Source organism: Oncorhynchus keta, chromosome 2 (genome assembly GCF_023373465.1).
Source record: "Oncorhynchus keta strain PuntledgeMale-10-30-2019 chromosome 2, Oket_V2, whole genome shotgun sequence".
NCBI classification, from domain to species: Eukaryota; Metazoa; Chordata; class Actinopteri; order Salmoniformes; family Salmonidae; genus Oncorhynchus; species Oncorhynchus keta.
Genome location: NC_068422.1, coordinates 77,965,834 through 77,979,026, shown reverse-complemented (window position 1 = coordinate 77,979,026; position 13,193 = coordinate 77,965,834). Strand labels below are relative to the sequence as shown.

Sequence of the window (13,193 nt, the reverse complement as noted above, 5' to 3'; positions counted from 1 at the left end):
AGTGCTTATATTAGCCAATCCTAGTGTATGTCTGTAAGATATATAGAACGAGATACATGTGTTTGTCAAAATAAAGGAAACACCAACATAAAGTGTCTTAATAGGGTGTTGGGACACCACGAGTCAGAACAGCATGCACCTTGACATAGATTCTACAAGTCTCTGGAACTCTATTGGAGGGACGCAACACCATTCTTCCATGAGAAATTCCATAATTTGGTGTTTTGTTGATGGTGGTTGAAAATGCTGTCTCAGGCATCACTCCAGAATCTCCCATAAGTGTTCAATTGGGTTGAGATCTGGTGACGGAAACCCCCATGGCATATGGTTTACATCGTTTTCATGCCCATCAAACCATTCAGTGTCCACTCTGTGGATGGGGCATTGTCATCATATGCCTGCTGATCCTATGGGGCCATAGCCATAGCAGCCAAAATTATGGCCTGCCCAGAATTTCTATACATGACCCTAAGCATAATTAACTTAATTAACTCACGCCTGTGTGGAAGCACCTGCATTCAATATACTTTGCATCCCTCATTTACTTAAGTGTTTCCTTAATTAATTTTGTCAGCTACCTGTACTGAACTTGTACTAACTGTTCACTCTGTCTACCAAGTGTCAATATATTATCTTTGTCCTTTCCCTGTCTTTCCTCCCCACTCTCTCCCTCTCTAAACCGTCTCATCAGAAAATACTTACTCCTGTCCATCCTCATCACTGCACAGATGTTCCACACAGCCTAAATGTACTTTCACATGGAAAAACATCTGCATAATGTCTTCATTAGGGGAATACTTCTGTTCCTTAGATAGTAACAGACACACAGGAGTATATTTTTATCACCCAAATGTTGCAACGATCCAAAGAAGCTTTATCGCCCCTGTAGAAGCTATAGCCTGAAGGTTAGAGAACGACTCTTTGCCCACCCACCAGCTTGCGTGACCAGCTTAATTATAGATCCTGTGTGTATTGATACAAGTTCATTAAAGCTGTTGCATAATTCATGTCAATGACAGCATATAGCTTAATTAAAAGTGTTGCAGCCAATTTTATGGAAGTTTTCCTTTTAAATCTGAGCTCTGACAACAGCCGTGACAACTTTTGAATGATATGCTTGAAGAAGTGGCAATTTATTATACATTGCATGTGTATGAACTCACACTGTGGTTACATCACATTCTATTGAAGCACTGGACATTACTGTCCAGTATGCAATATTTACTTGTTCAAAAGAATTTTCACATCATGCCATTTGTTTCAGATCATGTGCTGCCACCTTGTGTTCATGTTGGATTTGTCCAATAACAGGGAAGAGTGTAATAATGTGGCAGTTGATGTATGTGAAATAGGAATTAACATACAATTACACAGATTCATTTCAGAAATGCTTATGTACTTGTCATGAAAGTGTTTATGTGTGGCTTTTGAATATGTTATGACGTCCTTCTGTAGGTGCCCTTCAACTAAAGTGTTACCAAAGATTTTAACCGTGGAATAAATATCTATTCAGACATTGGCCAGACACAGCCTTGCCATCCTGCCAAATGCTGAACCAGGCCTGTATCCAGGCTCAACAGCTTGTTGGTGGATGAGCCTGTTAACCAAATGAGATGACGTCTTAAAGCCGAGTGTTTAAGGATATGTCCTCAATAAGGATGTGTTCTGTGGATTTTCAATAGAAAAAGCTAAACATGGCTTATGTTTAGTTTTGCTTGGAATCAAACAGTTATTAATAGACCCCTAGCAAATCATTTTAATGAGCTTTCCTCCCAGATACTTCAATGCAGAGGGCGCGTCTTGGGTGTGTTCCAGCACATTGTCACAACAAACAAGAAATTGATGTGAAAGTGAGAAAATGACTCTGGCATATGAATCAGATGAGCTCACCCACATCATCAACCTTTGATGAAATATTATTGAGATAGATGTCTCTTGAATGCAACCCGCTGAATTGAGAAGTGAAAGCAAAGCAGCAAATTTGTTATGGTAATGAATGGGAGAGTGGGCCAACCCGTTGATCTGATTCAGGTTGTCATGCCATCACAGTGTCAATCATTTATGTGTGTGTGTGTGTGTGTGTGCGCGCGAGCACATTTGTGGGTGTGTGTATGGGTGCGTGCATGGGTGCGTGCAAAAGTGTTTCTGCTCACCAACAGAGAGCTGTGTTATTTCTTCACAGCAGGAACATTGCCACAATTTTCTTCAGCCATGCTAATGTTTGCCTCACAGGCAGAATTAGAATGTTTAGCCGTGGGCTTAATTGACATTAGTAGAAAATAGAAGTATTATTGAAATTCAAATCATTATTATTTTTTATATCTAACACAGTACAATGTTTATGAGTTGAGAAGTTGTCTCCTTTTTTCACTTCCAGCAGACTTCTTGTATTCCTTGTTTTCTGTAGCCTGGAGCTGAAAGAACATAGAAGTTCTCTCCACTGCATGTCAAGAGATTTCTCCCACTAATGAGGTAGATGGATGGCCTTTGTTTTCTGAATGGATTTAAACAGAATTTTAAACTTCCTGACTGTTCTCATGACTAATACAGAAGGCTGCTTTGGAAATCAGCCTACAGCGTTTATTCAAATTCTCTCTACTCTACATATTGATCAATTTGAGTTGACATGTTCATCCACCACTGGGCTTCTATAAAACACAAAGCTAAATGTGTAGAATTGTAGAAAATTAGCTTTAAAACAGAGAAATTATATCTTAGCCTCATGGCAAAATGTGTAGAATAGCTTGAAATTTGCTTTGAGACGGAACATTTTCTCTCAGCCCCATGCTAGAATTTGTAAAACTGCAAAAAAAGGAAGTTGATGGCCCAAGGGCTCCAAATGCAGTAGTCCGGCCCTGATTACATTCACAATACCATATACCTACTCCTTCAATATAACATTTCTTGTGAACTGGGAAAGAGAATCTAGGCCTTCTTGCCTCGCCTATGAATTGAGTATACTTCCAATGGATGTTGGAATAGGTATATTTTGGAAAGACAAAATAAAGAGTATGTGTAAACCAGGGGTGCACAACTTTGGTTTGAGTGTGTCTTCTTACTTGAAAAAGTGTCTTATTGACTGTTTCCACATGCGGAAACTGTTGGAGACAAAAACATTTTAATGGTTTGTTGAGAGTGTTAAGCATGAAAAAGAAGCAGCATTGTGAAAATGCTAAAGACAGTTTATTAGTAGACACTCAGCAGACAGAAACCAACCACCTGCAGAATGTCTTCCTGAAATACACCTTTTGATTGGCAGTGTAAAATAAGGCAAAGGGTTCCAGACCATGTACAGGTATTTATACACTTTTGCACCAACGATAAAACAGTTATACATTCACTTGTTACCGTAAATAGTTTTGATATATCTGTGTTGTACCCATAGACCCACATACTTACATTTCCAAGAAACCCCATAGAACAGGGTTGGTGAGTGAGGGAGCATTTTGTAGGTTAAAGTAACACCTATATTATGTTATTTAGCTTTGGACCGGAGTCTGGCTAACTATATAGAATCAGACCACCATCTAAACAACATATAGATTTTGGAACTGCAAAAGCCAACACACTACATTGACATAATCCTATAATATTTGCCATCATAAATATGTAATCTCTTTCTGTATCTTCTTAAAAAATATATAAAAATCTCAATATAGTGTCTATATATAACTCAAATAATGTGCATTTCTTTGTAATTGGTCACATAGAGAAAGGCACCTCCCCCTGTGCTGTATCCTTTTAGGCACCTCCCACTGTGCTGTATCCTTTTAGGCACCTCCCACTGTGCTGTATCCTTTTAGGCCCCCCCGGCTTGTCTGGGGTATTCATTCTAACTAGAGCTGCAGAGTAGAACACAATTGAATATGAGGAACATTCTACTTACTTATTAGAGGCCTCTTCAGTTAAAAACAGCAACCTGGTTTCAGGGACAAGTCAATAACATGACCTGTATACACGTCACAACACAACAGCATGTGCAAGTGAGTTTCCTTCTGTTACAGACGGATTTCACAAAGACAACCAACCCAGCGTTCTAGCAGCCAGGGAAGAGTCATGTTTCTGACTTATCCAGGAAACTGTGTTTGATTGGCCCCAAGTCCCTGCCTTTCAATTGTTCAGAATAGCTGTGGTACTCTACTGTGGAGCTATAAATCAGTGTTGGTCATAGGAGGTAAAAGAGGATATTTTGAAATACTGCTCCAATTGCTGGCTTCTCTGAACACTAGCTTTCTCACCAGGATCCTACAACCCATTGCCTGTACAGTTTGTGGGACAGTAGATGATGTGTTATTATGGGTTGTGTAAGTTGTTACCCTGTTGAGAGATCTCATCATAAAGCTGTCCTCACAGTTGTCTGTCTTGTGTGGGACCAAGGTCTGAGTGTGTCTGGGCTGTGGGCCAGGGCTTACTCCCCCTCAGATCCATGAAAAGAGATCAGAGCAGCAGCTCCAGTTGTTCTCTCTCACACACGTCTCACTCTCTGTCACACACACACACACACACACACACACACACACACACACACACACACACACACACACACACACACACACACACACACACACACACACACACACACACACACACACACACACACACACACACACACAGAGGCAGAGTTGGGTAGGATAAGCTGCCTTGTAACTTTGTCAGTGTCAGTATAAGAGATGGTGTCAGTGTTCTGTTCTCTCTAACACTGCAGTGATATTTCACTGCAGGGGCTTATCGGGTAATTAGGGAAAGATTGGAGTGGAATTTCTACGTGTCCATGTGTTAACCAGCATGTTTTACAACAGGGGTGTCAAACTCATTCCATGGAGGGTCGACTGTACGCTGGTTTTTGTTATTTCCTTTTTATTTGTGTTGAACTAAGACCTGGACAACCAGGTGAGGGGAGTTCCTAACTAACCAATGACCTTCATCAGTCAAGAAACAAGGGAGGAGCAAAAACCTGCAGACACTTGGCCCTCCATGGAATGAGTTTGACACGTGTTTTACAGGGTCTGATGTACAGGGGGCCTAAATATAGCCAGATATTCTCTACACACATTCACAATATAATTACTGAAATATCAATCATTTATATCAGAAATGAAAATCCCCACAAAGAAGCAGTGAATATATCCATTATAGAAATACATAGAAAAAATATATATAGTCATCTGAATGCCCTTTGTACAGTTTTTAAATATTAGTGTCAGAAAAAGCCTTGATGACAGTGATGAGGATGTGTATTCTAAAGGGTAGTGGGATGGTGTGGTAAAGTAGTACTTAGGGATACTTAAGGGGGATGCTCCCCTATAAGACCGTCCAGACACACTCACCAGCAGTAGTGTGGCAGACTAATGCTCAGTCTGAGTCAATACGTTTTTGGAGAATTTGAAAGAATTTGCTACACTAAGTGCAAAAAATGACAGGTGGGTACCTCTTCACGTAACACAAAGCATTTAAAGCATTGAACTGTCTTTTCACGTCACTGACTGTGCAGTGATACATTGTTTGTGAGTTTGATGTTTTGCAGTTAGTCACCGGTATATAGTACAGGACCACATCGACATGCCTGACCAAGACATTGTTTTCATGTGATGATCTTCTAGTAATACTTGTAAAAGGAAGTCATTTTTATGGTGCGCTCCTCCACTTAAAGCCAGGGGAGATTTGAGGACTCAAATAGAGATCAGAGAGACAATCAATACAAATCTTTAAAAGGTTTGGAGTAGTTAAACATAAGGTAGTCCATGTAATAAAAGTCATAAGCTCTCTGTCTCTCTGAAGTGCTGAGCTGTGCAAAGTAGCGATGGGTTAAATGAGTTGAAGTCCTCTCAGCCTTGGGGTTCCTGTCTTTAAAACTGGGGAAGGTGAGGTTATGCGGGGCACCAGTTCTACGTAGTAAGAAATTAGCCTCCTCCTCCATGGTCTCAAACTTGCCGATGAAGTTGTAGTCCAGCAGACAGGGGCTGCAGAGCTGGCTGGTAGGCTCCCAGTGAATGTCCATGCCCACAGGCCTGTGCACATCCAACAGATACTGCATGAACTCCTGGAAGGTCACTCCGCTGCCTGTCCTGAGGGCCACCTTGGAGGCGTTCACCCTGTACTTGGAGATGATGGGCTTCCCGAATACAGGATGATAGTAGGTGTTGGGGTTCTCAAACTTGTCCCTGAAGGCGGACACCAGCCTCTCCAGGGGTTCGCGGACAAACAGGACTTTGGTGTAGGTCTCCAGGCGCTGCGTGATGCCCTGGCGGTCGAAGCTGTCCAGCCTCTTGAGGTGGTTGCCATAATGGACAGCGTCGTGTTTGATCTCGTGGGTGGACGACGCCAGGCCAGACAGCACCATGAGAATCCTCTTCCAGTTGGAGCAGCCCGCCTTGGGCACCTAAAGAGATAAGATTAGATTTAAAAAATACTTTATTAATTGGTTTGTTAAATCATTGCAGCCAGCATCACAGTCACAATGACAAAAATACACCAATAAACAATAAGTTGTAAAAATATAGATAGCAGTATATAACAGCAATATTCAGAAGCCCAATAATCAATATGCAATAATCAGATCATCAATAAGCCACCTCGCAGTACAACAGCTTGTACTTGTCCTCCACATAGATCCGGGACACGTGGTGAGGTGTGATGGTCCTAGAGATGCTGCTCTTGTACTTGGCACAGACCTCCTTCATCAGCCTCCGCCGAGCTTCCTGGATGTGGGACAGTCTGTGCCACTGCCAGCTCTCCTCAGGAGAGTCTGGGGAACCCGAGGAGGACGAGGAGGAGTTGTGTGAGTTCTTAGAGACCACAGGGCTGGTTTTCAGTAGTTTCCTGTGGCGCTTGGTGACGCGCAGGGAGCCCATGTCCTGTTCCCTAGAGCCAGGAGTGGCTGAATGTCTGGTCCACTGGAAGGCAGGGAACTGCATGGGGGGGATGGGGCTGGTTATGCCTTCCACAGCCAGTCTCTGGTCCTGGCCTGGGCTGACTCTCACACCCTCACTGTCCTGAGTACACAGCGCCTGATGGACAAAGATAACGCATCGACTTTACAAATGGCGCTGACAGATGTAAAATGTATGCAAGACTTCTACATCTGCATTGCTTGATCTTTGGTGTTTTAGGCCGGGTTTCTGTAAAAGCACTTAGTGACATCTGCTTATGTAAAAAGGACTTTATAAATATATTTTAGTGATTTAGTATTGATTACTATTAAAACTTCTCTGGCATTCAAAATGAAAATGTGTTTATTCAGTGAAACTCTCTTTATAGTGTTCCGTTAACTAATTCACCAACACTCTTTTAAAAACCTTTGGTGGAAAAAAAATGTATCTATACATTCCTGATTTCTGTAGTGCTCAGACTCAACACTTAGTGGTGCCGTTTCTCTACATCTTGACCAACTCTCCAACCTCTCCGATTGAAATGCCACACACTGTAAATGACTGGGTGAACTACCAATAAACAGAGCTCTAATGTCATATAAATGTCTTATAAACACTTAATGGGAAATCTAAATTCAAATCATCTACAGGCAGATTACCATGGTAAGATGGCCTGAGGCTATCATGCGTTTTGACATTTTATTTCAATTATGGCGCTATAAAGCCAATAGATTGCATGTATAATCCTAATTGTACAACGGATAATGTGATGGGAGCCCATCATGAATTTGTGCTCATCTCCTATCTGACATCCATTGGATCAGGTGCCCAGTACTCCCACCTATATCCCCTGGGAAACCTCCAAAGGAGGAAGGAGTAGTAGGAATGGTTCCCTGACCGTTTCGTGTTGGGAAGCAGAGCAGGATCAGCCACAGTGTAGCCAGCCAGCATCAGACACCCACATGCAGGACTCACACTAATGGAAGTCTCTCATCTCTATTGAGAGCAGGACACCAGAGCAAACTGAGGTCAGCGGGAGGAAAGAGAGGAACCAGGAGTGTGTCTGACATAGCAACCAGCTGCTCTCTCTCCTGCAGCCTCAAAGCCTCCTAGTCTCACACTGAACCCCCTCATCTCCAGGCTGGTATTACAGTATATAGTAGTCTGAGCCCTGGATGTGCCCCCTCTCTCTCTCCTACAGCTACACACTGACACAACCCCCTCATCTCCAGGCTGGTATTACAGTATCTAGTAGTCAGAGCCCTGGCTGTACCCTCTCTCTCTCTCCTACAGCTACACAACCCCCTCATCTCCAGGCTGGTATTACAGTATATAGTAGTCAGAGCCCTGGCTGTGCCCTCTCTCTCTCCTACAGCTACACACTGACACAACCCCCTCATCTCCAGGCTGGTATTACAGTATCTAGTAGTCAGAGCCCTGGCTGTGCCCTCTCTCTCTCTCCTACAGCTACACACTGACACAACCCCCTCATCTCCAGGCTGGTATTACAGTATCTAGTAGTCAGAGCCCTCGCTGTACCCTCTCTCTCTCTCCTACAGCTACACAACCCCCTCATCTCCAGGCTGGTATTACAGTATATAGTAGTCAGAGCCCTGGCTGTGCCCTCTCTCTCGTTCCTGCAGCTTCACACCAAGACCTCCACAGAGCATTTATCCCCTGGCTCTCCCTGGGCTGGACCAACTCAGTGGCCTTGTGGTTAGAGTGGCCGCCCTGAGACTGGAAGTTTGGGAGTTCGATCCACCTCAGTCTGTTTGGCACTCAGCATTAATGAGATAGATTAGGGGTAAGGCCCTGCAATAGACTAGCATCCTGTCCAGGGGTTGTACTTGTTCCTCAAGCTGCCTCATGCTACAGAAACAGGCTTCTGCTCCTATGAGCCATTCCAGCTCGCATAAACCAAGACTACTTTACCCTCCATGGGCTGCAGAGAGCTGGCCCACCCCTGGCACACTGGGGGAGGCCTCAGGTCAGCCTCTCTACACTGATGTTATCAGACACAGAAACTGCACTGCCACTCAACACCATATTAGATTTTTTTAAAACACATAAACTCCCTCTCTGTTTGAAAGGAGGAGGAGTAGAAAATAACGTACCTCTCTGGACTGCCGAGCTGTTCCTCTTAGCTTCACACCTGAGGAGAGAGAGAGAGAGAGAGAGAGAGAGAGAGAGAGAGAGAGAGAGAGAGAGAGAGAGAGAGAGAGAGAGAGAGAGAGAGAGAAGAGAACTTAAGTAAACGAGACAACATGTTTAGTTATTGCTTGTTGAGGAGGAGAGGTAGTCCTTTGATGCATCAGACCCAGGTAATGGAGTGAATTCTCTCCTCTCCTCTCCTCTCCTCTCCCTCTCCTCTCCTCTCCTCTCCTCTCCTCTCCCCTCCCCTCCCCACCAGCTGCTTTCCACAGAGGGTGACACAGAGACAGGTAGCTATCTAGATCTATTTAAGTAATGAACCTGCAGCACCATGAAACATTGGTAAATTAGTTGTGCTTTGATGGTCCTAGTTGTGGGCTGAGTAAGGAGTCTGAACTATTTGCTAGGTTGATTTCTTAGCAGGGTAGCTAGAAAAGATAGATTGGTTCTGCGACACAGAGAGGAATGTCTGAGCTGAGGGACAAACAGAGAGACAGGTGGTGATGTGTCTATTGGCAGATGTGACTGAGCCAGTCAACCAGTGGGACAGGACAGACAGGCGTTGTGTTTAGTGTGTGTTCTCCAGCTGGACATCTCCTTTCCCGGGGTCCCCCGTCCCCTCCCCTGTCCACCTCTCTCGTTGATGTGTAATCAGGCTGGATGCTTGGCGGATGGCTGTGCAGCTGCTGATGGGAGAAGGGCTCAAGACACTTTTGCCTGAGTGGCCTGTCACTTCCAATCTACAGAAGGAAGTAATAGGAACCTGCAGAGTGAGGGGGCCCCAGATGTGAGTCACCGCCCACCCCCCCCACCCCCCTTAACTAGTGAGATCTGCAAGGCCCCCATCTCCTCTAACACTTAGATACGTCTCAGAGGGGCTGGGAGAAAACCATACAACCGTACAGCCAGATACAATGTTGTTTTAGGTTAGTATGCACTGCAGAAGGGCTTGGGGGGTTGGTTGTTGTAGTGTCTGTGATTCTGTTTATTCCTCTGTAGCAGGTTTAGGGAGGTAACGACAAACAGTTTGACATTTTCTAATCTTGTTCAGCTGTCGGAGCCTTATTTGATCTCCTAACCCTAATAATGGCTCAGTGCATCTTGTATGTCAGTTGACATCGTTGAATATAAAACACATGCATATCTAACAGGACACACCACACTATTACCAAGATAAAATGTCCACTACACACAGTGCTGCTAGGCTCCAATGGCGCTCTCTCACACACACACACACACACACACACACACACACACACACACACACACACACACACACACACACACACACACACACACACACACACACACACACACACACAGTGTGTGTGATCAGGAACCCCATCAGGCCTGTAATTGAAATCTCCTGAGGTCTAATAACTGCTTCCTGCTAAGTGCTGTTTTTGTCAGAAGCACTGTGTTGTCACTCATACTGCTCTGCTCACTAGCCTGGAACCAGATGTCTTTGTACTGTCTGGCCAACTCCTACTGTATAGTAATTGTCACGTTGTATGGGGTTGGCAAGACACCACAAACCGATCTGGGACCAGGCTTTTGTCAGTGATGTTACTCACTGTCACAACCATTGCTTTATCCATAGAGAAACAGTATAATAGTTTTCTATTTAATTATGTGGCTTTAATGTGCTGGATTATAGCCAGCTTTACCCCGTGCTGGATCCTCCTCAAATTAATACAATGAGTAATTCCAATGTGCTCCTTGTTGGGTTCAATGCAAGTTCACTTTCTGTCTGTTGAATTGAATGCAGTTGAGTAAATTTCTTCACTTGATTGCAATTCAATTCCTGAATTGCCTTGAATTTAGATGAAATTGACTTTGTGGATAGGTAATTGCATGTGCAATAGACAGCTATAAAAATATCAGTGTCTCACTGATTTTTCAATTAAAAAGGAAATTAATCTTTGCCTTTACTGATACATGTTCTCTCTCTTTCCCCTAGTTGATCTAGTTCCCAATCCAGTCTAGGTGCTAGGCAATGCCCTGAATAGCATCATAATGCCTTAGAGTAAAAAGCTGTGTGTTTAGTTTCGTAAACAACATTTATGTCTATACCATGAATTTGGTTGAAACTAATATATGTTGCTGTTTGATTGCAATTTCACCCTGAAACAAACTATTCTATTGATTTTCTCCAGGCTGTGAAACAATGATCAATTGTTCAAATTTGCCTCCTTATGAGGTTCAGCAAATTCACTTCTACAATTTAGGAATTCACAAACTCTGGTGAAGTGATGCAAGTAAACAGTGTGTTCATTTGTCTTTTATTTCTGTGTCACAAATGGCAGCAATAGTACAAAACCCAGGTGAATCAAATGAGCATGCACGTCCCCATTGACTTAACATATTCATTGTGATGGATAGCATAGCTGAAATATACTTCCTTTCATTCAATAACAATTTTCTCAGATCTTTTTATCTTCCATTACAGTAGCTGACATTGAGAGCAGATTGAAGGTGGATAATGGATATTAATGCGTTGGTATGTGATGTCCTCAGATGCATTGCCTTCAGAGAACAGTCTACATTCCCACACCCCCAACCTTCAGCTTCCCAAGGCTATCCTTTCAACACGGGCCCTGAATATCCATGTTTCAAGTCTCAAGTTGTATCAGTCGTATAAACGGGATACTCATGGTATACATCGTCCAACGAAATGCTTACTTGTAGGTTCCTTCTCGAAAATACAACAACAATAAGAAAAAAATATATATATAAAAATAGGAACATAAATTAAATGGCTCATTGGATGTGAAACATTGCAATAAAAAAGGAAAGTGGAGCAAGAACCGGCAAGACGCGTGACCTCAGCGTCACCATGGTGATCATAATCTTAATCAATGTAGAACCAGGTCGGTGTTATTGTGAGAGTCATGAAAGCAAAGGCCATATCATTAGTGGGATCCATTACAGCCTTTCCCTCTGAAAGACCTCTGTCTCTCTACAGCTCTCCTCCGATACCGACACACATCAAACGCTTCCTTCCTTCCCCCGATGGCTGCCACCACAGCCGCTCACCTCATGCAAACGCAGCGCTGGCGGAGAGGAGCATGAAGGACAAAAACAAGGTGAAATAATGAGCTTGTTGAACGAAGGATCACTGCCATGGACACAGGGAGGAACTTTTTAAATGCCCTATTCTTAACCAGAGGAAACTCAGGAGATAGGCTAGAGGAAGACAGAGAGACTTAGTGTCCATGCCCCCTCCAGGCCTGTGCCCACAGCGGGTAAAGAGCAGCACAGCCAGCAGCCACAAGCTTTTCATCAGTTATTCAGCTCACAGAGCCTGTAGTGTCTTAGCTCTTATGACTTCAGCAGTATAATAAGGAAGTCTCCGAATACAAGGAACTTGAGCTTCACCTTTACTGAAGTAATTAGCAATACAAGATTAACGTGGCGCAAGACTGCACATGACCAAGGGTGCACCCCCCCACACACAGACACACAAACACACCCACACACACGCTCGTGCTTCTGAAATGCCTCCTCAACGTGTGGGAATACAGACTCCCTCTTTTACACTGACTAACTGTGACGTGGTCCAGACAGTGGCGTTAGGTTGTAAGCTCTGGTCCATTGATGTTGCAGGTTGTAATAATAGATCAAACATTTTGGATTGTGAGACCTGCAGCTGGGAAGGGTTGGTAATGAGTGAGTTCTGGTTTGTCTGTGGGCCTATTGGGCGGTCTGTTGGATGGCTCTTATGAAGCAAGATGGTGATTGGCTCTTATGACCCTGTAATTACACATCAGGTCAGTATGATCTCATCACCTTGGTCGATATTGGACAGTATCTAAACCTGCTTGATGGCACAGCTGTATGAGAAAAAAAAGATTTGCTGTATGGTGGAAGTCATGGGGAACTGATACAGGGGGATGACCGGTTATGGGCGGTAGACGATATTCAGAGAATTTCAAATGGGGATATTTAACTCTTAAAAACAGAGAATGTGATAATGAAAATATAGCTAATCATGGCTGATCATACGTCTCATGATTCTGGTATAATTAAAAAAGAAGATAGTTCCCGAGTGTGTAAGGCTAGACATTCTTCTGATACATGTTGAAACAAATCTCAAATATGTTGCAGAATTCCTCTGACCTCTTGCATACCCACTCCTCCCTAATTTCCATCTAAACACAATTCCATTTCACA

The 13,193-nt window shown here is 43.4% G+C and overlaps 1 protein-coding gene across 1 annotated transcript in view; it reads right to left on the bottom strand.

Moving 5' to 3' along the window:
• Positions 1 to 3,814: 3,814 nt before the first annotated feature.
• LOC118377209 (carbohydrate sulfotransferase 8-like) overlaps positions 3,815 to 13,193 on the bottom strand; it is a 242,885-nt gene continuing 233,506 nt past the window's right edge. The window contains exons 3-5 of the mRNA XM_052484389.1: positions 8,984 to 9,021; positions 6,573 to 7,007; positions 3,815 to 6,379 (exon numbers count right to left, since the gene is read on the bottom strand). Coding sequence (XP_052340349.1) covers positions 5,693 to 6,379; positions 6,573 to 7,007; positions 8,984 to 9,021 — 1,160 coding nt within the window. The 3' untranslated portion in view covers positions 3,815 to 5,692. The remainder of the gene's footprint in view (positions 6,380 to 6,572; positions 7,008 to 8,983; positions 9,022 to 13,193) is intronic.